The 26,578-nt window shown below is 40.3% G+C and overlaps 1 protein-coding gene across 1 annotated transcript in view; it reads right to left on the reverse strand.

The window, feature by feature from the left end:
* Positions 1–2,118: 2,118 nt before the first annotated feature.
* Positions 2,119–26,578, reverse strand: part of SV2C (synaptic vesicle glycoprotein 2C) — a 298,491-nt gene continuing 274,031 nt past the window's right edge. Inside the window, exons 8-13 of the mRNA XM_075591316.1 lie at positions 25,560–25,648; positions 15,077–15,241; positions 13,807–13,940; positions 12,392–12,595; positions 8,745–8,904; positions 2,119–7,326 (exon numbers count right to left, since the gene is read on the reverse strand). Coding sequence (XP_075447431.1) covers positions 7,143–7,326; positions 8,745–8,904; positions 12,392–12,595; positions 13,807–13,940; positions 15,077–15,241; positions 25,560–25,648 — 936 coding nt within the window. The 3' untranslated portion in view covers positions 2,119–7,142. The remainder of the gene's footprint in view (positions 7,327–8,744; positions 8,905–12,391; positions 12,596–13,806; positions 13,941–15,076; positions 15,242–25,559; positions 25,649–26,578) is intronic.

The raw sequence follows: 26,578 nt of genomic DNA on the forward strand, positions 1-26,578 counted from the left end.
ACTCACTCATTCACTGCTTCCCCTCCATTCAGGAATAGTGTTTAGGAATTCATTACAGCTACCACCATCAATTGTGTCTACCCATACTGTATGGGCAATTAGACCCATTCATAGCTATAGTTATAGCAACTAGTGACATGTCAGAGGTTGTGTACTGAGTAAGGGACTCTACTCCTCATCCCTCTGTGGATACTAACTTTTTTTTAAACTATTTCGTGCCCACAGATTTTGTTTTTTTCTCCCACCAAAACACGTTTCACACAGGGATTCAAAAGTAAAGACATACAAATAATGTATAAACAGTATAATGTCACAAAATCTCTGTGTATTAGTTATAGAGAATCACTCTTTATTTGTATACACGGGAGGAAAAATACTCTTTTTATTTTCAGTTTAATCTTCAAGAGATATCTTTGTGTTTTTATTACAATAATAATGGATATTTGTCAGATAAATGTATACACACGTTTGGTAAATTTATATTGTACATATGGTCATGTGACATAGCATGCCCTTTTCACAAATATACAGACAGCGTTTCCTCAAGGAGCTTTTATAAAAACACACTTGGTGGAAGAGTTTGGCAATCAGCAATCGGACACATAGGCGCAAACTGAAAGATGAGTTCACACAACTGCACCGGTTATACGATGAACAACTTAAAAACAATCTAGAGTCTTGGAAGTTAAGCTTTTTCAGTGTACAGTACATACAGTATCATGCTAGCACATGTAGAGTTTGAAATTAATATAAACCTTCCCAAATGATATTGTACAAAGTTTAGGGGTGGGGGGAGGCTTAGAAATAAAGACTGAGATGCACATTGCCAAGATTCCACGGTTAGAGTTGTTAATAAGAAAGCAGATCACACCGAACCTTGTGATATTTCGAGTAAGGCTTTCAGACATCAACGAGGTACTAAACATATAACTGTAAACAAAATATTAGACAAGCTGTTACATTGGTAAGTGCTTTCACCATATTGCAACACTCATGAATGCTGCAAAATGAGTCTGCACTTGACAAACCGGTTTCTGACATTTGACACAGATGTTGCCAAAATTGGTTTTCATTCACTCTATAAATCTGGCGGCGCAAACTTTTTTTCCTGCGCTCCCCTGCTGGTCGTTCCCTCACCTCCGCGCCCCCCCCCCTCCCCCCTGGTCTGGCGTCGGCGTCACGTTGCCATAGCAATGTGACGTCACATGACCGTGCGGCGTCATTTGCCGCCGCGTTGCCATGGCGACGAGTGTGAGAAGCCACCGGAGCCAAGGTAAGTTAGGTTTACAGATGCCCTGTAGCTCCCCCGGCACTTAAAGTACCTTCAGGAAGCACGCAGGGCCTCTGTAAACCCCTCGCCCCCAGTAGTCAGTCTCACGCTCCGCCCTGGGGGTCGCGCCCCTCCCAGTTTGCGCACCGCTGCTATAAACTACAAAATGCACTGAGAGCTACGTTCATATTGTGATGCAGATCTAAACATAAAGGTTTTAATGGGTTTTTGTTTTTTTAAAGATCTGTGGTTTCTAAATTAATCTCATAAGTTTTCTGATGCAGGGCCGCAAGACGATTGCCAGCCAAATGCTATTGAGAGATTGGGGGTTTGGTGCATGCAGCAGTTCTGTGGTGGCCCCCCTCTAATTTGTTGATCAAAGTGGGGTTGAACGTTGGCTGTCACAATCTTGTCCCTGGGGATGCGCGGGCCTCCAGCCACCTCAGTGAAATTGGAGCTTCAGTGGCCCAAACTGGGTGCTTGTGGGCTGTGAAAGGGTGGGCAAATAGGCCTGGTGGAAGTAAGAAATATTACCTAGGTAGAGTAGAACTACAAAGAAGGGTCTCTATGAGATACAGGTGTGGGGTTTAGGAAAGCGAGGCGAAATGCAGACAGGGTCCGTTACTGTACGTTGTGTTGCAGGTCCCCCTCCCATTAAAGGATTTCATTTAGACATGTTTTACTAGAACTGAGCTAGAATACTGTAGAGCAGACATGCTCAACTCCAATCCTCAAGCAGCCCCCCACCCCCCCCACCAACAGGTCAGGTTTTCAGGATATCCCAGCTTCAGCACAGGTGGCTCATTCAGAGGCTCTGATTGAGCCACCTGTGCTGAAGCTGGGACTGATTGAGCCACCTGTGCTGAAGCAGGGACTGATTGAGCCATCTGTGCTGAAGCGGACTGATTGAGCCACTTGTACTGAAGCAGGGATATCCTGAAAATGACCTGTTGGAGGATGAGGGGGGCTTGAGGACTAGAGTTGAGCACCACTGCTGTGGAGATGACATGAGATATATGAGGCTGAGGGAATGATTGCAACTAAATAACTAACATCAGTCACTGTGAAGCTGCTAGGATCTTTATTAAGGATTGTGATCATAGTGTAAAGATCCCTCAAGCACAACTTTTTTTTATATACCCCTCAAACAATGTCTCTATTTTTTCTCTGCGATTGGTAAAGTGGTATAACCTATTTATACACGTTTGTTTTTGGTTCATTTGACTCATGGAAGGTTGTTGCACCAAATAAAGATTAGTGTTGGAGGGAGAGGAGGCATCATTTGCACCTGGATAGAGAACGGGTTGGAGGTTAGGCTGCAGAAAGTGATCATAAATGTAATTTAAGAGCCAAACAGATTGGGGTTAGAGCCACCAGCTGCATTCCTTTGAACACAGCCAAGTTCTTAAGCTTATTTCTTGAGGATATGTACATGGAATAGAGACAAATTATTGTCTTATTTATGGCATACTAGGTTTGAAGGGGATTTGTATACGGATAGGAAACAGAGGGCCCAACTACAGTCCTGCATAATGATAAACACCAAGCACTTTTCTGAAACCCTTCCCTCATCAGTATTTATCAACAAATGAATGAATACTACAAGTCATTCTGGCAATTATTACATTGTTATCTGTATAGCGACAGCTTTCATTTCAAGGGTTGGTCAACAGCTCACAGTTACATATACTAAGCACACATTTAGATACTATATTGAAACATGTAACAATGTACATAGAATGAATATTATTTCATGTAGGCAGCAGATTTTCTAAAAAAAATATGGCTTATTCAAATTACTTATTATTGGTTGTGGACAATAAAAGCAAGACTTCTTTTATGTATAATTTATGGCCAGTGCATCATGTGGATATACAGTAGCTGATTTTATTCTTGTTGTTTGGAAGAAAACTAATTTGTTCTTGTTTATGTTCTTTTTGTGAAGACACACAAAGTAAATTATACATATATAATAAGATATAAGCTTACTCCTCTTTTGTCTAATTGGGATCCTGTCAAGCATCATAAATAGCTATTTTGCCATAAAATTGACACTAGGAGAATCAACACGGGCATGTTATTCTGCACTAGTGATCAAATACTGTACATCATTACTATTGTCTTCTAAGGCCCGGGCCATGGTGCCTTCGCCCGCGTGGAGCCGTGCGAAGGCTGTGACATCACCCGCGTGAAGCAGTCCATGCTAGACGCGCCGTGGGGTGGCGTGCCTAGGGGCGTCACGGAGCTGGTTCACCCTCATTGAGCGCTCTCCTGCTTGCGTCCGCACGGTCTATGGGCGCGATCAATGCCTTTAGGCAATTTGATCGCGCCCGTCAGCGGCACCATGGACTTGCCTAAAGGTGTTCAAACGATGATGTCATTCCTGTGTTATGGTGATCACATTTTGTGAAGTGTCCCTCTTTGGATGAGAGGTTTGTTATAAAGACGTAGCAGGTGACATCGTACCAGCACAAGCGGGTGCAATAGAGTGTTAGCCATGCCCCTTTTTCGCACTGTACAATGCTGTTGGCTCCCTCTCGCGCGCTGTCTGTGTCCCGCTGCAACGCACAATGAGAGCATTGACGGCTGCTACGTCTGTAGGTTTTAATACATGTTACATGTGACGCGTACAGCGTTTTTTGAAACCTCACAAGTCTTACACATGAAGAAGAAACCTGTGCGGCATCGGAAAAAAATCTGTATGCTACAATTTCATCTGGTTAAAAACCTAAAGAATTACCGAAAATAATTTTACACTTCTCCAGTACCCTTGCTACTAGAAGTGTGAACTACATTAAGTTGATTTGCCAATAATGCAGGTCAAACCACCGTTTTGATGCATGAAATGCTTTGTATAAACTCTACCTTCTGGAGAATCAGGTTTATCTAAAAAGCACAGTAGTGATATTATGCGATAACTGTGAACTTCCTCAGAGCGGGCACGAACCAAAGCTAAATCCACCTATTATGTTTAATTACTATGTTCTAGCTCCTTTTCTGATCCTTTCACCATTCTATGTACAATAGAACAGACCTTAAGATAAAAATATCCATGCTTTACAAATACATAATTTATTGTCATGTATTGAATAAGCTCTAAATAGCAATAACATGTCACAGTTTGCTGGTTGTTGATCTTCACAAGATAATGTAAAAGAAAGGGAAAGGGGATAAGCTATAATAAGGCAATAAACGAATGCAGCTTGGCACAGATACTAGTGATTGCAGATGAAGAGAAGCACAATGTTTTGTTTTCCCCTAGAGCTTTTAGTTTGCTGGTGATTTATATAAGGCAAAGCCAACTTCAAGGAATGTTTCTAAAGTATCCAAAATCATAGCACCTACATTGCTAACGTTTCGGGACTTCATTTACTGACATGTCAGGGATATTTTTAATGTTAAACGTGTGCCGTATCTCTGAAAATTTTTTGAGAAAAAACACAAAACATATAAACAGTATTGTAAATATTACAGGATTCTAATTTTCTTCCATCTCCAGTTATCATTAGAAATAATAAAGAATCTCACAGGTTTACTTTCTGTTATTTCTATGGGAGGAAATTCCAGCAAACTTTTTTTTGTCTAGAAGCATTTGAAGGATTCTACAGATTGCATCTGGTGTAGTTGTTTATTTACTTTTCTATATACACATTTAACAGCTAATGTACAGAGGTGCAGCAGAAGTTTAGCCCAGCCAATCAGAAAATTACTATTGTATCAAAGTGCAGTATAGATTTTACTGCTATCACAATGGAGGTAGCTCAAATATAGTACAATGTGTTCTTTATGACAGCCAATTGGAAAGTAACTAGCACAAAAATTATAGTACAGTGTAAACCACTGGTGGGCAACAGCCGGCCTGCGGAGGCCCCCAATCGCTACACCCGCTCTCTGATTGCGCCAGAGGGGGGCCCAGCACTGGGGATGGAGACCCAGCATTAGGGAAGGGGGCCTGGAAGTCAGTTACAACTTCCAATATCAGCTGATTTTCTGATCCCCCTTCCGGTGTCAGGTTAGGCTTCGAGACTTGGAAGACCAAATACAAAAGGTAGGGTTCGGGGAGGAAGAGGCAGAGTGGGGGGAGCAGGCAGAGTGAGGGGGAAGCAGGGAGGGTGGCGGTGGCAGGTAGGGGGAGAAGCGAGGGGGAGGAGGCGGCAGAGTAAGTGGTGGGGGGAGGAGGCAGCAGAGTGAGGGGTGGGGGGAGAAGGCAGAGTGAGGGGAGGGGAAATTCTTGTCCAGGAAAAACAATAGTGCTACTGGGGTCAGCTCGCTCTGGCGGTCAATAAAAGATGTGACATTGTGAGAGGACATTGCATTTTTCTAGTGGCTGACAGGGCAGCCATCTTCGTTCTACTTGAGAGTACAGGCAAAAGTAACAATTTAATGTTTTGGCAACCAGGGTGATTCTGACGTATTGAGTCCTGTGATTCAGCTCCAAGGGACCTCCTGGTTCTTATAAAGTACAATAAAAACCTTGACTTTGGGGGGAAGATTGTTGCTTTAAAATCTCTTGCAGGCTGCGGAAGTAAATGTATGCAAAAGCTTGTACAGATATTAACTGTATCATTTAGTAACCGCAATGTTATCATGTGTTAGCTTTGCCTTGCTCCTGGCACATCTAAGAGCACATAAAGCAGGACTCCACCATATAGTTTAAAGCGTGGTTCTTATAGATTTACTCTTTGAAAGGTACTTAAAGCAACCCCCCTCCTCCCCCCTAAAGAATATATAATCTTTGATCTGTTGCTGAACCAAGATGTTCTAATCTCCAATTCCAGAGAAATTTACCTTTATATTTGTTGCTTAATTTTGCCCCTTTGTCCCAGCAGGAAGCGGTGAAGTCTTTAGGGCATGACATTGCGGCTATGGGGGGAAACCAGCAGCATCTTGTTTTTTTTAATTTCTTTTCAGTTCACTGGTAAAGTAAATTTCTCGGTAACTGGGGGACCCCCAGAGCTGAGAATAGCGCAACTGCTTTTTTTTAGTCCTGATCCTGCGTGTAAGCTAAGTTTCCTTCAGTGGTACCACTAGCTGACTTGTGTGGAATGCATATGACTATGCCGTCTCAGTGCCACTCTCCATTGGATCAAGCAGGAGATGGAATGCTTGCGATTGTGTGCTCTTTGGAGAACTTCTGAATGTACCCTGTGGCTATTTTACCCTCGAGCAGGGTATTGGTAAGTTCATCTGCCAAAGTAAAGCTTAATGTGCAAAATCAGTAAAACCCCTGCACTAATAGCGTCTGCTTTATGAGTTGATTCATAGGTTAGCAGAACTGCTCTAAAATGCAGAAATACAGAATTGTCGATGAGTGACAAACATTTGTGTTACAACACCTTTCAAAGGGGTAGATCCTCAGAAGTCCGTTAAATACTTAACGATATGTTAACTTCAGTTGCTGTATCTTTAAATCATAAGTTATCTTCAAAACTCATTAACGAGGCATTAAGTGCTGTGTTAAAGTAATTACGACCTGCCCTTAACTTTAATGGCTGCTCGTTTTGCATAAAATTAGCTTTGTGGATACCCGTTAAATCATGGAAAACTAACATCTGTTACCTAATTAGGCAATGTCACGTTGGTAGGACAGATTTAATGGAGATTTGAGTATCTACCCCAAAATGTAGCACGAAATAGGCTTGCATGTGAGTGACTGAATACGTCAAAGGCAAACCATTCAAAGACAAAAATAAAATGGTGAAACAATGTACGTTCTTAACATGTATCACAGCTACTGTACTGTAGGACATCTACATTTTGTTGATATGTGGTCAGGCTTTGCAATGAAAATCTGAGGACATTATTCAGGTAGGCTGATCATTGCAAGGGGATAAGGAAAGGGAGGAATTAGAGATGGCTTTGTTTCCTCCAGTTACATCAACACCTGGTTTCTTGTGTCAGGAAGACGAAGTCCCACTAAACCTCCACATACAAGCACAGTAGAGGCTAGCAGAATTGGGATAACTTTAGTGATTCCAACAAGGGAACCAAATATCAAGTTTCCAAGTACAGCTGCAGCTTTGCATAGTGCATTCAGGAAGCCAAAGCCTGTTGCCCTGTAAGAGAATAAAAAAGGATATATTTAAATAAAAAATAAATAACAAAAGATAAGCCAGTTATATCCCTAAATGTTTTTTTTGTTTCTAATTTACTACTGTTGTAATGCGTCATTTTGAATGATGGGCTCCTTGGGTTAAAATTAATAAAATAATTTGGCAAAAATTGCAAAATGTCCTTTTTGGTTTCCTTCCATCTTTTGTCTAACATTCTTCCTCCATTTTTTCATACCCATCTTCTCATGGTCCTCTTTTTCTAACCAACAAATCGCCCCACTTTCTTCTTTTGGTCTGAAATCTTGTGCCATTTTCGAAATGCCAGAAGAAGAAGTGGCATAAAGCGTTTCAATTGTAGTACCCCCGGCAGAGCACACAGTGGTGCCTATGGACCAAGGCAATTCTGGACAATTAGCAAATATTGCATCATTTTGGTGTTGTGCCTCTATGTGCGAATGTATCAAGGACTTTGCTCCACCTTTTCCACCATGTGTGTCAACTTGTTTGGTGGGGAGTTTCAATAGGAAGTGTTAGGGAGGTGTTGCATTACATAGATTATAAGTAGGTGTATCAAATTCTGCACCATTGTGCTCACTTTCTCTCTCCTTTCAAGCCACACCAAAAAATCCGCTATCTGTGCGGTGATGTTAACTTTCTTGCTTAAAAATCTGTGCTGGATGTACAAATCTGGAGCAGCAAGCTTGATACATATGATGCACATTTGGGGCAGAGTTGGTGCCTCAAAACAAGTATTCCTGTGAATTGATATATAGGCCCCATTCTGTCAGACAGCTCCTCGGTAACCTAGGCTAGGTTTCTAGTAAAGAATGTGCACTTGCCAATACTACATCACTTTGCAGTACCTTAGGCTGCGCTTATAGTGCCGGCGACGTCGCATCAAACAAATGCATTGCGGCCGTCGCGTGCGCTTATAGTAAGTGCAACGCGATGGAGCGACGGCTTGGTCTCGATTGCTAGAAGTCATATCAATTTGATTTTTCCAGCAACTGTAGCCTGACGTCACCGGCACTATAAGCGTAGCCTTATATTAGACAACCCCCCCATTATACATAGAGCAATAATAGTATATAATTAAGCATAGATGTTAAGTATTACATATAGAACAAGTATAATATAGGAGGGAGCCTGTGCGATCACTCAAGACAAAAAACCCCAGCTACCAAATAGGTCGTAAAATAATTGGATAAAGTTAGGGAAATGTAAACCAAAGTGCAGGTGACATGCCTCAGGGCATACTATACGAAGTTCCTTTGTGGGACTAAAATTATATTTAGAAAAGTGAACTAACCAAATTTGAAAGCACGTCAATAAATTAGAATTTGTTGATCATACATTACATGATTACAAATTTCTTCTGTTTAACTTTGTAAATGTACACGCAAAATGTAGTTGTATTTTACCTTTTGTCTGTAGGATACAGTTCTACCGTCATCACGTCAAGTGAATTCCATGCAGAAATGGTAAGACCATTGTACACACACAGCATGCCAACCATCATAGACTCGCTGCTCCCAAACCACAAGAAGAAACAGCTAATGCCAGAGAGCACCATAGAACCTCCTAAACAAAAAAACGTAGAGCAAGGGAATTGAGATTAGATGAATTGCACATAAATCCCCAGGGGTGGGTGCCAAAAGTTTTCTCTGAATATTTTAGTTGATCTAGCATCAATACATTTTCATGTTGAAAGATATACACACATATAAACTCTATAAACGCACATATCTGTTAACAAATATTAACCTGACCCAATATTACTCATACACGTTATATTTCTTCTAGACGTTGTGTGTAGTTTTACTTTATCATATCTGAAATTTCACTATGAAAAACTATACCAATTTTCTATTTCAGCAAAATATTGATGGCAAATATTTTATTGCAGGGCTTCTAATCAGTGCGACGTTATTACCTTCTATAGGGAACTTACCCCTACAAATGCAGAGTTTATTGAACATTTCTTTTACATTTGTCAATGCTTTTGTGGAAATGTACAGTAGCTTCTGTCGTTGCAGTTTTTGAACCCAGTTTATTTATATACACTTGCTGTATTTATTTAAGCTGGAGCTTCTGCTTTTTTAACGTCTTCTGGATCTCACTTTTGATAAGTTTTCTCTTCTGTGTTACGGGATGTTATTTCTCAGTCAGGATCATCTAAATATGACCCATGTAAGGGTTGATATGCTCACGAGCACAGTAGGTATCTCTTTTATTAATGTTTATGTTTTCTTGCACTTTATAAGGCGAATGCAGTCTTTAAACTCAGCCAAAATAACTCATGTGATTCCCTTAATTGTGCCTTTTGTCCGGATCAGTGAATGTTTCATGAATGTTTCATGAATATTGTTTCCCTCCTAATAGGAAGCTCAATCATACTAACCAACCATATTTAGAATATACAAAAAAATAATTACTCAGTTGTTAAATTGAAATAACACAAATTGGTCACGCATAATTGGGGTTTTAACAGTCATGATTTTATGTTTGATGTACTGACTTACTTGCATTGCAACTCTTTAGGAAGATCCTGGTACAGTAAATATTGTAGGTCGAAGTCATGCATGTTTTTAACCTTGTAGACTAGAATGGGCTTTAAAAAAAACAAAAAACAGCATGCAGCCACCAGAAATGCATTCTAATTAATTTTTGTTCTACAGTATGTTAGGATTTTGTTTTTAATTTTTCTGCTTGTGGTTAGGATCATAATGCCAGAAGTGTATGAGGCTAGAGAGGATTATGCCACCTCGGCCAGAGATACAGAACAGGATACATTGATTACAAAAATGATGATGTATCAAGGCAAATTTGGAGCAAAACAATGACAAATATTGTATTATTTAATCTTGCATCAATGTAACAAGATCTTTGCATCATGTTTTGCTCCAGGTGCATCATCTTGAGATACAGGGAATTTCAATAGGAGGATGCCCAAACAAATGGGCTAATAATAAGTGTGAATGTTAATTAATGATGAAACAATGTACTTTTGTTGTTGTTTCAATACTGTGGACCCGAGGTGGGCAACCCTGTCGCCAATCGCCACAAGTGGCAAATTGACCATGAAAGTGTGGGCGAATTTGCGTTTGCCAGCTCCCACATTAAAATAAACTTTTTCCTGATGGCGTGTGCTGGTTTCCGCTTTCTGTATGAGTCAACGAAGTGAACCAGCAGCAGGTGATAGTGCTGAGGTGAGTAACGCAGCAGCAGGTGATAGTGCTGAGGTGAGTGACGCAGCAGCAGGTGATAGTGCTGAGGTGAGTGAAGCAGATGAATGGTATGTGTTGTTTTAAATGTTCGATTGAGCAACCTAATTTTTCCATTTTTACACTCATTCGCCACACTTGTGGCTACATTGAAAAATAGGTTGCCCACCTCTGCTGTGCTAAACACTACTTATGTGACACAAACACAGAAGTCAGAACATTAGAATCAGATTCACAAATGCCTCCCTACCTGGTAACGTTCTCCCCTGACATTCAAAAAAATATGGACTGGGGAGGTATTGAAAACTCATGTAATTGTTACATCTTTCAAGAATACTCATTTTTGAACATATTAAAGTTTGCCAAAAGGTTCCAACTACTCTGCCACAAAGCATACCTAAATACTCTCTGCTATAGAGAAATAAATAAAGCACTTTCATTCACTTTTAATTTACCAAATAAATTATAAAACTATTCAAGGAAGGGATTGACTTTTTATTTTTTATTGTGTACCGGGTGCTCTTATCCTTGTATTATATTCTAAATGATCTGTGTACCCGTACTATAATAGATTTTACACATTGATCAAGATTTATAACAAAATAATTGCAACAATTTTCCTCATTTTCAACCTACTCGTGGATGTTGTTTACATTTATAACCCGATTGTAACATACTGTGGGTCCTTTAAAAAGTCCAAGCGGCACTTTACATTTTTTTAATATATATTTTTTGTTTTAATACATGCAGCCTTTTATTACCTGTATTTAAAACAAATGACCTAAGCTGCTGATCAATTCGTTCTCCTGTGATCGATCAGCAAAGATCCTGCTTCCTAGGGTTCACTAAATGGCTACCTTTCAATTTCAATCCTTTAGTCAGTGTAAATCAGCAACTACAATGTATCCATATATTACTAAGGTAACATTATCTTTTGTTAAAGTTTGCAGCTCAAACTGCTGGGAATATTGACCACAAATTATTACAAACAGGAAAGCGTTGTAAAGATCTTGCACTGCTGGTGAGGTGGGCTATAAATCAATCAGTTTTGTAGTACAGTAGGGCCCCGCTTCTCTGTGTTTCTCTTCTCAGCGATCCGCCAATATGGCGGTACCGAGAAGGGGGCCACCATGTCTGCGCATGCGCAGAATGGGGGCTGCCGAGGTCGCGCATGCGCAGAATGGATGTCGCGCATGCGCAGAATGGAGGTCGCGCATATGCAAAAGGGGGGACTGGAGGTCTGCGCATGCGGGGGACTGGAGGTCTGCGCATGCGCAGACCTGCAGGAGACGCCGAAAATTGCCGGTTACGCTTTCTGGCGATTTTTGCTTTGTGGCGGGGCCATAGAACGGAACCTGCCGTATTAGTGGGGCCCGTCTGTATTCGATAATACTTACTAAATCTGCTATAGAAATCAAAGGATGCTCATTATATTCAAACTCAGTAAAAATGGCATGGAGTTAAATTAAAATAAATGTAGTTAGTATTATCGAATACTACAAAACTGATTTATGAAAAATCAGGATATTGCATGGATTGCACCTTTAAATCAGAGCAAAATGTGCTGTATACACTTGAAGCCAACAGATACATATAGCAACTGTTTATCATTCTTAAATGGCCACTATATTACACTTAATGTATGAGATCATCCGGACCTTCTGCTGTGTATGAAACCGTCCATTGTGTGCTTACTCAAATATTGCAAACGCTCGGTGTGACTGTGTTTTATTAACAAATAATCCAGTCCTAACTCCTAACCCAAAATACCAATGCTAACAAGTGCAGTAGTTGTGATGGGAATTCAACACTGGGAATATTTTCTGATAAAGTGTAGAACATACCTAGCATTGTTAGTCGCCCGATTTTGTCCATCAGAAGAGCTGATACGATGTTGCCTGGCAATACTGCCAGAGTCCCCAGGAAATTAACAAAGTAAATCCAATAGGCACTGTAGTCATCGTCAAAGGTGATCTGACACCCGATCTTGCTATTGAGAAATGTGCTGTTTATAAATTCACCGTCAATGAATGTGTGCTGCTCAAGGTCTATGGAAATAGATACAAAATTATTCAGTCAGACTTTTAAAACGTCGCAAAAGTGGAGTTTTTTTCTTTCTTAAGTCATAAAACTGTCAGCCAGAGATGATTTACAACAGGGGTGGGCGTTGTTGTATCAATGGGGAAGAAAGAGTACAGAAGTCTCACCAAGGCAATATGAAAATCAGAATTCAACAGAAGTGTGTTTTGGGATCAGAACACGTGAATTCTCTTCTAATCCAGTGGCCTCTCTTGTTAAGACCCATGACATATGGTAACATCTGTATAGGGATTTTTGTTTATGTTTTATCCTTTTATTTTAAGAAACTGGTCTGATGTATTAGAACGGTATGTTTTTGTAATCTTTTTCTGTAACCTAAGCACTTTATTTTTATATATATATTAAAACCAAAGTGATGTTGTGGGCTCTGAATGAACTGTTTGCACGATTTGTATAGAGTAAAGTACATTTTTGAACACATTTTGCTACAACAGATTTTTCTGTGTTAACTGCATAGTCTTTCTTTAATAACCTGGAATCTTAGACTCTGCAAATGTAATATTTGATATTTCTTGTGTGGTGGCAGCAGATAGATATACAGGCAGTCTTTGCTTATCCGACGGAATGCGTCCCGCAAACCGTTGTCGATTAATGGACCGTCGGATTGCGGGTCCATGTATATCAGCGGCAACCGTCGGATAAGCGTGTCCGGCGTCGGACAATGCAGCCATGGATTGCATTGTGCGGTGTCTGATAAGGCATCCGTCGGTAAGAGGGATGTCGGTAAGCCAGGACTCACTGTAGATTGAAATCGAGTAAGGGGTAAATATAAACTCATTGAAAGTACCCTGCGCAGGAGAAAGGTGAGTTGGTTTGCTTTAGTCGAGTGTAATAACCCTGGTTGCATATCTTATGCTACGGCCAGGGTGAATGAGAGCACGCTGGCACTCTAGCTCGGCACTCATCTTGCTTGGGGGATTTGTGGCCAGCCAGTTGCGTGCTTGGGGGGCGTGGCCATGACATCACGGAGCTGGTTTGCCCTCTTTGGGTGAACCGATCTCGTGAAGCGCCAGCGAGCAGCAGAAACAAATGTACTTGTCTCTGCAAGCAGCTGATGTTCCAAGGCATACTGATTTAGTGGAGGATTCTCTGGTGTTAACTGCCATGTTCAAAGCCGCCAATTGGGAAAAGAAATGGACATTCAATGTCCTATTCTTACCTGTGTTGATGAAGTGTGTATCTATGAAGGTGCAGTTCCGAAAGTACGTGTTCAGTGAAGTAACATCATCAAAGTGGCATTTTAGAAATAGTGAGTCTTTGAAGATTACAGACTTAAACTTCATTGAGGTGAACCTGTATAACATAAAATAATTCAGTAACTTGAAAGGCCCTTTTTGCATTTTGAAGCGTTCCTGGCTCCATTGGCAGAAAGAACTTGTATGTCAGAAAACTATGAATCCTATGAAAAGCTCATGTTGATCCATCAACCCCCATTGAAGCAGTGTGTAACTGGCACAACAATCCAAGCGTTTTATGGTAATACAGCCACTATGAATGAACACTACAGCGGGACAAATATGACTACAAGAACGCTGCAGTGAAGAGCAGTATTTATATAGTACATTTATGTTGTAATTTTTGAGTAGTGTGATATTTTGATTAAACAGAATAGCTGGGAATTGCCAAGGAAAACTGACCACTGGCAAAAAAAAGCCATGAGCAGCTGACAATAAAATGCAGGTGATACATCTGCCCACATCTGTCACCTTCTCTGGAGTCGAGCTACATCTGTATATCTCAGCTCCTGTGGAGCATACAATCTAATATTTGGCATTTATGTAACAGAAGGATTTTTATAAGTTGAAATTTAAATCAGGTATACCCACATTAAAGACTGTGTCATTACCACTTCATTTCTTGTGTTGTAATTTATAAAATATCAGTATCCTAAATGCATTTAAAACATTGAATTACAGTATAACAATCCTTTCTCACACTTTGTGCTGCAAGCAGTATGTGTAGAGCAAGTGCTGGTGGCACTTCAAGTCAGGGATAAATTTCCCTAACACCACTATTTGCAGACCTGTCATCGGTCCCTGATTTTTCTGTGGTTTTCACTGATCTAGAGTCCGTCTCACTGACTGCAGCACCAGTCTTCAATTGAGTCTCTCTAATGACCTTTGAGGTTGACATCTGTGCATCCCGAGGACGCCAGGCATCCCGAAGACGCCAAGCATCCCGAAGACGCCAGGCATCCCCGAAGGAGGCTGCAGGTAAGGGGGTATTTTATTTTGGGGAGTGTGGAGAAGGCTGGAACAGCCAGGGGGTCGCGAGGGGAAAGGAAGGGGGAGGGGAAGATGCGGCTAGGGTGGGCTGGCGCACGGCCACGTTCGGCGCCAGCCCGTAATGACGCGCGGGGCAAGATGGGTAAAAGTTAGAATAGGATGTGCCGCAGCAGTACAACAATCAGGAAAAATCAAAAGAAATACCTGTCATTGGTGTAGTTTCCATTGTAATGGATCTGATTTTCCAAGGTGAAGTTGAAGTTGTAGTCTGAAATGTTTTCACTATAAAAATGTTTCACTCTTAAGGCATATTCATCTTCTTGTAGGTGTTTAATAACATCAGAGAACCAGACAGATAAACCATAATAGCTGTGAAAAGAAAAACAATTGTTCGTTTAAAGGACAACTTTTCTGAAAAGTGAATTTTCCTTAAAAACTGATGTAATTTGCTCTCCAAATTTTATACTGTGTCTTTGGGTGCAACCAATTAAGACAGCAATCTTCCCCAGAAACCTACAGTACATGAATTGAACTGATATAATGTTAGTATCTATCCCCATGAGCAGGTTCTGCTCTTCCCCCCCCCCCCTTTTTTTAATTTAGACTTTATTGAAGAATGTTGTAGGGGGGGGGGTCGTACAGAAAAAAGAAAAGTCCCAAGGGGATGGGGTGGTTTTGGTTTGGGTGGGGGGAGGGGTATAGCACATACAAATTAAATTGAGGTTTTTAACCAAAATACATTTCCACAACCCAAGAATCGGTACTGGGACCCCTTATTTTTAACTGGTTTATAAATGCCCTTGAGGTTGGCATAGAGAGCAAAGTTGTCATCTTTGTTGATGACACTACATTGTGTATGTTAGTAAAATCAGAGCGGGGTCTAATTTATCTCTAGGATGACCTGGATCGACTGGAAACTTGCGCAGGTAAATGGCACGAGGTTTAATACAGATACATGTAAGGTTATGCATTTGGGAAACAAGAATAAACAGGTGACTAACAAATTAAATGGGGCAAAATTAGGTAAATCCTTGATGGAGAAGTATTTTTTAGTACTTGTAGACAGGAGGCTCAGTAATTGTGCCCACTGCCAGGCAGTAGCTGCAAAGGTAAATAAGATCTCATCTCACATTAAATGTGGTATGGATGGAAGGGAAATTAGCATCATTATGCAAAGCATTATTAAGAACACACTTTGAATATGGAATACAGTTTAGGGCACCACTCCATAAAAAAGACATTATGGAACAAGAAAATGTGCAGAGAAGAGTACCAAATTAATAAAGGGGATGGAAAATCTGACTTATGAGGAGAGGCTAGCTAAATTAGATGTGTTTACATTAGAAAAGGGGCATCTAAGAATGGATATGATCACTATATGTAAATGTTATGGAGCCTTCAAAATAACTTTTCATCCAAAGGGCAGTGCAAATGACACAGGGTCATCCCTTAAGGTTGGAGATTTTACCAGCAACAATGGAAAGTTTTTTTTACAGTAAGGACAGTTTTAATTTGGAATTTATTACCCATGGAGATTGTGATGACAGATACAATAAATATCTTCAAAAAAGGTTTGGGCATATTTTTTTTTAGAAAGGAAAGGAAAGGCATGCAGGGATATCCCAAATAAGTAAAGATGGGAAGGATGTTGATCCAGGGAGAAATCTGATTGCCATTATTTGGAGCTAGAAAGGAATTTGTATTTCCCCTTATGAGACATCATTGGATAATGATTCACTAAGGTTTTTTATTTGCCTTCCTCTGGATCAATATACAGTAAATATAGGATATGTATCTGTCATCTAAATTCAACATGGGTTGATCTTGATGAGGTCTCTTTTCAACTTTATCTACTACAGTATGTAACACTTCTTAAGGGGGAAGAAAGAGAACTTATGTTATCCTCTAAGGACATCCAATGCAGGACCTTAGGCTATAGGAACCATTGAGAGTAATGTTATCTAGACCATTCTGGGGAGAGGACATGATCATTTAGGGGCCCTTTTAGAAGAATATAAAAATAAATGGACCTACTAGTGAGACCTTCTCAATAATTCAGCCGGGGACTCCAAATTCTATGAAACACGGCTGGGTTTTTTTGGTTAAGAAAGACTGTAAGTTATTTCATCAACATCACATCATTAATTTAGCATTGTAGAAGTACTGGAAGGGGCTTTATATTTTTTTCCAAGAAGCGGAGACTTAGAAATAGGCTGCTGTTAAAATATGAAATGTGGGAGGGCTATCTTCCAAAGATTGGGCATGCAGGATTATGACTGGATCCATGGGAATTTTCATCTCTGTTACCGATTCTATAGTTTGATTACCTTCTCCCAGAATGGTCTTAAAACTGGACAGAACCATAAAATATGGTCTAGATCTCCAGGGAGGCCATACACTCTCCAACATAAATCAGAACATACTGAAAATATTACACCCTTAGGGGGTTATATACCATCTAAACATAATTCTATATACATTTTCTTTCATTCTTGTACAGATGGAGGTTCAAATATCTTCCCATTCATTGTTAATGAGTTTGGTCTGTAAATCTTCCTTTGGAGCATATAGTTATGCTTGGGGGCTCCGCAAGGGGGAGCTGTTCCTGATAGAGAACAGATATCAACCTTTCTGATAAGATCAAGAGAGAGTTATTTTCAAAAATTGTAGGTCGGTTGAATGGTTGTTTAGGAGGGAAGTCCCGAAATGTTTAATTTGGAGGCGCTCAAAATGCCTCAATGGGTGTAAGGAGAATTTAACACAGATATTTACAAACTCCATCAGTTGATCCTTGGCTAATAAATCTGCAATACATAAAATCCCTTTTCCTTCCATTGGGAAAAAGCCTCTGGGGCCTGGACACTCAGGGTTACAGAAAAGAGGTGCAAGCCTAGAGGGGTGCGAAGACAATGCAAACTGTGAACTAGACCAGTGGTTGCAAACTGGGGGGCGTCAAATTTTCTGGGGGGGTACGGCAGTTGTAGAGTTCCCATGCTCTCCTCCCAGGCATTTAAATGAAATGCCGGGGGAAGAGGCAAGGCCTCTAAAACACACTTCCCTTCCCTTCCAGCAACACGTCATCATGGTAACCCGGCCTCAAATGACGCCGCGGGGTCAAGTGATGTCACGTTACCATGGCAACGTGACTTCACATGACACCACAGGTAATTTGATGCCGGGCCGAGCAGGGGGGCGGGAGGGGGGGGTGCGAGGCGCCGAGGAGAGCAGACAGTGGTGCACATCAGGAAAAGTTTAAGCACCCCTGAACTAGACAAGAACTTGGTAGGTAGGCTTCTTAAATAGGTAATTAACTTCTAATAGGTTGCTATAATTAGGCTGGTAGAGATGTTGGTTATGTAAAGTGTGCTTCAATATCAATCTAATCTTTAACTTAGTGTCCAGGTACCAGGAAAGGGGAAACTAAGAAATATATTTTCAAATCTGGAGCAGTTAACCCACCTCCCATTTTTGGATAGAACCAATCTTCCCAGTCTCAGCCTTCTATTGTTCCAGATGAACTGACAAAATCTATTCTGATGTCCTTCAAGAATTTGAAAGGGATAGAAATTCGTAACGTATGGACAAAATTAAGCATTCTTGGGAGGATATTAATTTTGAGCAATCAAATGCGGCCTAACCAAAAGATAAATGTCCCAAACCTGCAAATCTTTTATAATTTATTCAAATGGTTATGAGTAATTGAAACTGGTAGGTTTTAATCAGATGTATCCCCAAATACTTCAGCCGAGTATCCCTCCATTTACAGTATAATTCAAATGTAGTTGTCTCAATTTGATTTAATGTCTCGGAAAGGGAGGTATATAAAGCTTCAGATTCTCTTGCGGTTATTTTATAGCCCGAAATTAAACCAAATTCTGTTAATGGGTTCATCAGAATAAGAATGATATTGACAACAAGCAGAGAGCGTTTGTATTGTTCTGAGCTAATTCTCAAACATTTGATATCCAGATTTAAATGCTCTCTGCAAGCGAGGGCTTCAATAGTCCAGGCGAATAGCAGAGGAGAATGCGGACACCCCTGTCTCATTCCATTTGATATCTTACTCCCTCCTGGACTAGCTCCCTGTAACTTTAGAGTGGCCCAAGGGTTTTTGTATAGCCTTCACTCCTTAATGGAATGAGCCCAGAAGCACATAATGTTCGAGGGTTCTAGACAAGAATGACCAGCTAAGCCTATCTAACACTTTTTCCTGTTGAATACATTCGTCTAAAGAAACCCTTCAGGGCATTTGATATATACCTTTCCATCTCTGGATAATTGAGCAATGTGTCGTTTAATTTCTAAAGAGTAGGGCGTGAAGTGCATGATCGGACCAAGTTATGGGGCTTATAGTAGAGCTTCAGGTAGCTTTCACAATGTCTGAGCTCACAAAAAAAGTAATCAATCTTGGAATATGAGTCATGTGGGGAGGAATAAAAAGTGTAGTCCCTTTGACCCTGATTCTAAGAGATATGTCCGCTAAAGGATAGTCTTTTGTTTTATCTCTAAAGAATGTAGAGATCTTACATAATCTACCCTTTTGGGGGGTGCCTATAGTACCGTTTTGTCTATTTGGGGATTCTGGACCATGTTGAAGTCGGCAAAAACAGAAGAGTATTTCTCAGAAGAGGTGCTCTCAACCTCCTATTATATGAGAGAACTCAAAATTTCAGTTACTAAAAGGGATGGTTGCCCATCCCCACTAATAGAAATAAATTTATTAACAAGAAATTATGATATTGTTTAAAACCTAAATGAATAGCGCTGCTTAACAGATGTGTGTGTATACTGTTATTACTGCTGGTAATCCTGAAAGATAGCTATATAATGAGATAGTGGTGATATTGTACTCACAGAAAAGCAAAAAATCTTAATCGCTAAATAAAGGTGAAAAGTGGCATCTATAATACTACCTAAATCTATGTAATATATAATCAAATTATAATAAAGTGAATAGTGAAGGGAACTAAGTGTATATATATTAATTATTGGCGATATGGGATTTATAGTTGATCTGTGGTACAACATCCCATGTAGATACCCTTGGATAACTGCAGTATATCCAAGGTATCTCAGATGTAACGTAGGGGTTAATAACCCTGTGATCAGTAGGAAAAGATGGTGGGTAGGGAGGGGTGTGTATTAATGCTTGAGTTCAAAATTGCTGACACAACATATACTTTGTTTCAACCCCTTCGAATGTTGAAGTCCCCACATACAATCAAGGAACTGGGATTGAAGTTCTTCAGAATATCGAAGACGTTTTCAAGAAATTAACCTTGCTTTTCGTTAGGGGCATAGATGTTGGCAAGGGTTAGGTCTGCTCCTACAAAAGAACCATTTAGTATAATAAATCTGCTATCCTCGTTGTGTCTTGCTTTTTTAAAATCTGGAACGGGTCATCATGCTTAATAAGAATAGCCATGCCTGTTTTCTAATAATTACTAGAGTAACTTTTGGAAAAAATCTATGAAATTTGTTAAGATGGCCTTCCTTTCTTAAGTGGCTTTCTTGAACAAAAATGATGTCCCCCTTCAACCTTTTGAATTCAGACAGCGCTAATCAGCGCATTTTATGATTTTTTTATGATTAGTGAAATTAGTTTTAACTTTTTTGGTTGAGGTGGCATCATGTTAACCAGGGAAGCAGCAGATATCTAGGATAGCAAGTCCTTCAAATACAAGAAGGTTGTAGTATCAAAGCATCTTTAATAAGTAGCACTAGGAGCAAAGCAAAAATGATATATTTGGTGATTGAGCTAAATTGTAGAGAAATGTAGGGTTGTGCACATGTTAGGTTCTGCAAAAACAAGAGAATATTTAAAACCGGCGATAAAAGGTGCGTTAACATGCAACGGTGAAAAGGAAAAAGTATAGTGGGACTCGGACGGTAGGTGGGGAGAACAAAATTGTATTAAGTAGTGTTGCATAAAATAAGGGTAATAGCATGGGGGATGGGAAACTAGGGAGGGAAGGAACACCCAAGGTGGAACATGGAGAAGAACCACCAACTTAAAGAATATTAAAGGAAAAAAGAACAGACAGCGCACAACTTATAGTGTAATCAATTAAAATATATTGAAATAAAGTGAAGGTGGTGATAAAGGCACGTACAAAAAAATTATGGTATCCTCCAAAAGGCAGCTGGATCCCTCATCTACTGATAATTAGGACAACCCATCAGTCACAGACTGAGCTCTGTGATTGGTGGAGAACACCCCCCAGTTTGGGCCAATCATGGAATCTCGCATGGTATTTAAATGTAGGGTTTGATTACTTGCATTTATTTCCCTGAAGATGTTTGTAACGAAATGCATAGATTTTGTGTTTTATGAGGTAAATACTTCTATCTATATGCAAGCACGTTTGAACTCTCGTATAACGATTGTAAACAGCGTTACTTTGTTTCATATACTCCGTGCCCGAATACATCTGACGAGCACTCAATGACGCGGGTCGAGTGACGTCTATCGGGCGACGGCAAGGAATTTCTGTGCAGGACTCAGTGTCGGAGTGAGTAAACAACGCTGGACTTTGGCAAGGAGACCTGAGGGGACTAAAATCCAAGCAGCTGCCGGGCAGTGTACTCGATATACAGATGGGACCTGTATCCGAAGCTGAGACGGTGTCGGGAAATAAAGATGGTGCCTGTGATTCACGGTTGTCCTAGTTACCAGTAGATGCTGGATCCAGCTGCCTTTTGGAGGAGGAACCTGTGTGAACGCTGCTCCAGTTGGTAACATGTGCCGAAATGTATGCATTGCCTGATAACATCATTTTTTTGTATGTGCATTTATCACCACCTTCACTTTATTTCAATATATTTTAATTGATTACACTATGAGTTGTGTGCTGTCTGTTCTTTTTTCCTTTATTAGTCACATCGGATGTTGAGCCATCTGAAGCATTACAGCAGCAGACTATTATTGTTAAGGTTTTTTCCTTATTCTAATATCACGATTCACTTTATGATTCACTTTATGGTTGCATATTTAATATTCACAGATATATCACTGTAATTATTATTTTATACGATACACCGAGTCATCACTTATTAGTTATTTTAACTGTTATGGTTGAAGGTTAATATTATTCACTAAAATATATATAATTAGTAGCGCAGATTTTTTCACTTCTTACTTTTGTCAACATAAAGAATATGTTAGTGATAAGGGCCAGCAGCATAGCAGGAAGCATGCTGACAAAGGGCATGGCAAAACATGAGGGCACAGATAGTGGGGGCAACAACCATAGACATAATTCCATAGCAGTTTAAACAAAACTTGAACCGCACTCAAATAAGCCTTCAGGACATATTGGCTAGTAAGTAAAAGATGTAAAAGAAGAGGGGGAGGGCACCCCCATCCACTAAAAGGAATAGGGGTTAACACCCAAAATCTAACTGCTAACAGCAGGCATATTAAGATATGTATATAGCTGGATGAGTTTAGGGAGATGAGACTCAATCCCAGGGCAGGCCTCAGAGCCTGACCTGCACATGCCTCATCTATAGATGGACTTCTGGAAGGTCACATTCTAGATCAGGGGCCACCGGAGCTCCAGACCCAGAAACTGAATTGAATAGAGTTGCTTCCCAGCCCCCCTCCCTCTCCCTGTGGGTACATCATGCATGTTTTTGGTCTCCAGGCCTCCGTAAGCAAAGCCCTCTCATCAGCAGACAACTCAAAACAACAAAGGGCAGGCTTCGGGATCAGGCCATAGCTCTTTGACCCAAAGCTTCAGCTCTAGGAGAAAATTTACGCTCCAGCCCACTGGGTTCTGTCTCCAAGATCACGTTTCAGATGGGATCCAAGTGGCCACACCAGTGAAAGCCTGTGGTATCACAGGGAGCCATCTTATCTGAACCCTACTTAGTGCTCTTGATTCAGGCTATTCTGGCCACGAGCCCTTGTCCATTCTGGTCCCAGGCAAGATCGTGGGGTACTTCACGGGTTAAGACCATTATCTTGTGCCCTCTTAGGGTTTAGGTCAAGCTTTCCATGAATCAGGTGATAGAGATGGGTGATTTTTGTTTAGTGGATTTGGATCCGCCTTGAATAGGCTGGTTCCTGTGGTTCATGGATTTCCGCGAATCTCAAATTCGGAGTTTATTTTTTACCACCGACAAACCAATGAGCGGGTTTCTACAATCCGCTGGTGGATTTTAACAATCCAATCCATGGATTCTGCAATCTGCTGGTGGATTTTACCAATCCAATCTGCAGATTCAGAAATCCCCTCGCAGATTGCTTAATCCACAGGCTGGATTGGTAAAATCCCCCAGCAGATTGCGAAATCCGCGGACCGGTAAAATGCACCATTGGATTGCGAAATCTGCAAATGGATTGTTGAAATCCACCAGCGGATTGGATCTAATGGTAGCTTTGCATTAATCCACAGGGATTGAAACTGGAACAATCCGTTGACGGAATTTACATTGCAGAACGGATTTTGAATGGAAAGCTTGGGAAATTTCGCGAAACAGATTTTGACAGTTTCACCCATCTCTATCAGTTGGCCTCCTCAGGAGCAAGTAGAGAGTATTGCTTGCTGTCTTTGGAGACCAACAATCGGAAAGTGAAGTCCCATCGGTATGAATGCCCCTTTCTCATAAGATGGTCACCGTGCATAGCGCTCTTGTTTTTAATGATTTTGGTCATTGCCAGGTCATTAAAAATCTGTATAGAAGAGCTTTCAAAATCTTCATCACCGCTGTTTTTATTGTCATTATCTGGTCTTTGGCAAAGTAATAGTGTAGAGTGACTCATGTCTCGCCTTCCTTTCGACTCTTTTATGCGAGGGCCTAGTGAATGCTGGGACCTTTCCATGCACAGCATCTCTTAGGAGAGTGACAAGACCATCAAGAGAAACAGCCTCCTTAGGTAATCGTGCAGATCCTCATTAAGGATCAGTTTCACGAAGCTCTGTTAGCCTTATTAACATAATGTTAACCTAAATTAACGTTAGGTTAATTATAAGGCGTATGCACCAAAGCAAATAACGTAATGTTAAACCCATTCTTACTCCTTAAATAATGCGTGATTGTTATTTATTTTCTGGCCGTTAGTGTTAATAATATGCAAAAGAGGCATTCCCCCTAACATCACATACGCACTGAAGGCCGTTCAGGTTAACAGGACCACTACTTTTTTTAAGCCACTAGTACCATTGCTTCTAGTTGTCAATTTCATGACTCTACCGTATATTTGATATTTAGATTAGTATCAAATTAACGTTTACTGGAGATCACAGTTCACATAATATTAAAAATAGCATCTGTGTGTAACAACTTTGCTCTGATTTTAACTTAAAAACAATTTAGAGTCTGATTATATGGAGTAATGTTAGTTAGTATAGGGGAGCACAATCTTTCCCCCCCTGCGCCCCCCTGCCGGCTGTCCCCCCTCCCTGCGCCCCCCTCCCCACCTTGGCTCCGGCGTATTGGCGTCATGACGTCACGTTGCGTTGGCAACGCAACATCACATGACCCCTGCGGCATCATTTGACGGCGCGTTGCCATGGCAACGTGTCTCCAGAAGCCATCTGAGCCAAGGTAAGTGAAGCTTACAGAGGCCTTCGCCTCTTCCCTGGCATTTAATTTAAATGCCTTCGGGAAGCGATCTGGGCCTCTGTAAACCCTGCGCCCCCCGCAGAGAATCTCTCGTCCCCCTGAGTTAGTACACACGGTATAAAGGGATGCAATAATTACAAAACTTGTAATGTTCTAATATTTTAAGAAGATGATGCACTAAATAGTTGCAAGTGACATGCTGCACTATGTTTAAAGATAAATCTCAATACTCAGGTTATTTATTAAAGTGCAATAGTGTAGATTAGTGCATTACCCCCGTTGATTTGAATGGGAGAGTCTGTATGGCAGTGAGTGATCAGCACTATGGCACTTTAACAAATAACCTGCATAGACTCTTGGATATTTGTAAGCTGTGACATGTTTCACTTAAATCTAAATGTACTGTACATATAGTATGGTTGCTTCATATCACTTTTTTTTTAAATAATAACAAGAAGTTTAAAGAGTGGGCTGTAGGTAAGTCTGATGGCCTAAGCACAATGCTATACCTCCCCCCTCTCACAGTCAGGAAAATGAAATAACTAAATATTGATCTAAAAACAACATTTACATCAAACCCACTAAACATAAAGTTTTCTTTGCACTTGCAGTATAAATGACATGGCGAGCCGAAGAGGAAGCTGATATCAATCTGACATCATGTATTGCAAGAAATGTTAAGATTTTCCAAGACTTGTGGCCGTAGTAACATCACAGTGCAACATGATTTTATTCCAATGAAAGGGGAATCCTGCAACATGTTGAAAGATGGTTTTTAGAAACATATAACCCCTTTTTAAATCAAGGGACTTGTATTTTCAGTTTTATTGCATTGAGAAATGTGAGGTAGAATGGTGCAGTCAAAGGTAACACATTGGCCTATATTTAATGGCTGTGATGCCACTTCCTTGTGCTGGAGAAGCGTTCATGTCCATTCAGATAAATAGGATAAAAACCTTCTTCTGCATGAGAAAGCAGCGTTACAGCATATTGAATAGGGACCATTAATTATACTTATATATTTATACTATTACTACGTAGATTACCCCGTATACGAGGTTACTCATTATATTATTACTTTGCATTTCTATTAGTTATGTATCCAAGTCAACCTTACCCAAATGAAAGAGTGAGCCACACTACTGTGAGCTTGATTGTGTTATCTTTGACAGGATAGTCAAAGCACCTCATAAATGTTAACCATATCTGTAAAATAGGAAACATATATCATTATAACAAGTGTGTCTGCAAAATATACACTACATCATACAGTATATATTTTTTTAACAAAGTACAACACATAACATGACAGATGCAGATAAGATTAATTAGACAGGATAGCATGTAATTACATGCCCTTCTTTTTAATTCATTTGCAGTAGGAAGGAATTCAATATCATCGGTGGGGGAGGGACCTGTCACTATTATCCTGCATTGTGATGCGCTACAGAGCTATTCTGACAAGTAGCTGTGTTGGATTTCACTACCTGCTCTAGTCTGCCTAACCATGGTGCTCAGCGTGGACTATTTGTTCAGCACAACGACGAGGGGAAAGAGACTGAAAATCATTTTGGCATTCATTTAAAAACAAAACAAAAAACCCATGAAACAAAAAGTGTCTCTTGTGGGACCAACTACATGTCTGCATAAGAAACAATTATCACAGAGCAATCCCCTGATCCATATTTTGGCCACCTTCAACATCATTAGTGAAGTGTGTCAGTCAGTGAATAGGTTAGTGTCAGTCACTCTTCTGAATGGTAAAAAAGATACATATTCAAGAAAACATAGTAAATACTGACATTTTCGTTTTAGTGGTTTAGTGTACTGTCATTGATTTATGCTTTATCTGATATTATTTCTTCTATATTGATAGATCATTCTGAACAAGTACTCAGCCCTATACAAAATAAATGAATACAATGGTAAGTGCTATAGACAGAACTGGAAACAAAATGAGGAGTCCCTGCCCAGAAGGGCATATAGTCTACCAGTGTCGTGGAAGATGAACAGATACAATAGAAAGCCATGTCATTGGAAAATATATAAAGTATATGAATGTATAGGACAGTTTGCTGCTGTAGGATAAATTAACAACTAGTAATAAGAACATAATGAAAAGTGCAACATATAAGG

The sequence above is a fragment of the Ascaphus truei genome, chromosome 1 (assembly GCF_040206685.1).
Source record: "Ascaphus truei isolate aAscTru1 chromosome 1, aAscTru1.hap1, whole genome shotgun sequence".
In the NCBI taxonomy this organism is placed as follows: Eukaryota; Metazoa; Chordata; class Amphibia; order Anura; family Ascaphidae; genus Ascaphus; species Ascaphus truei.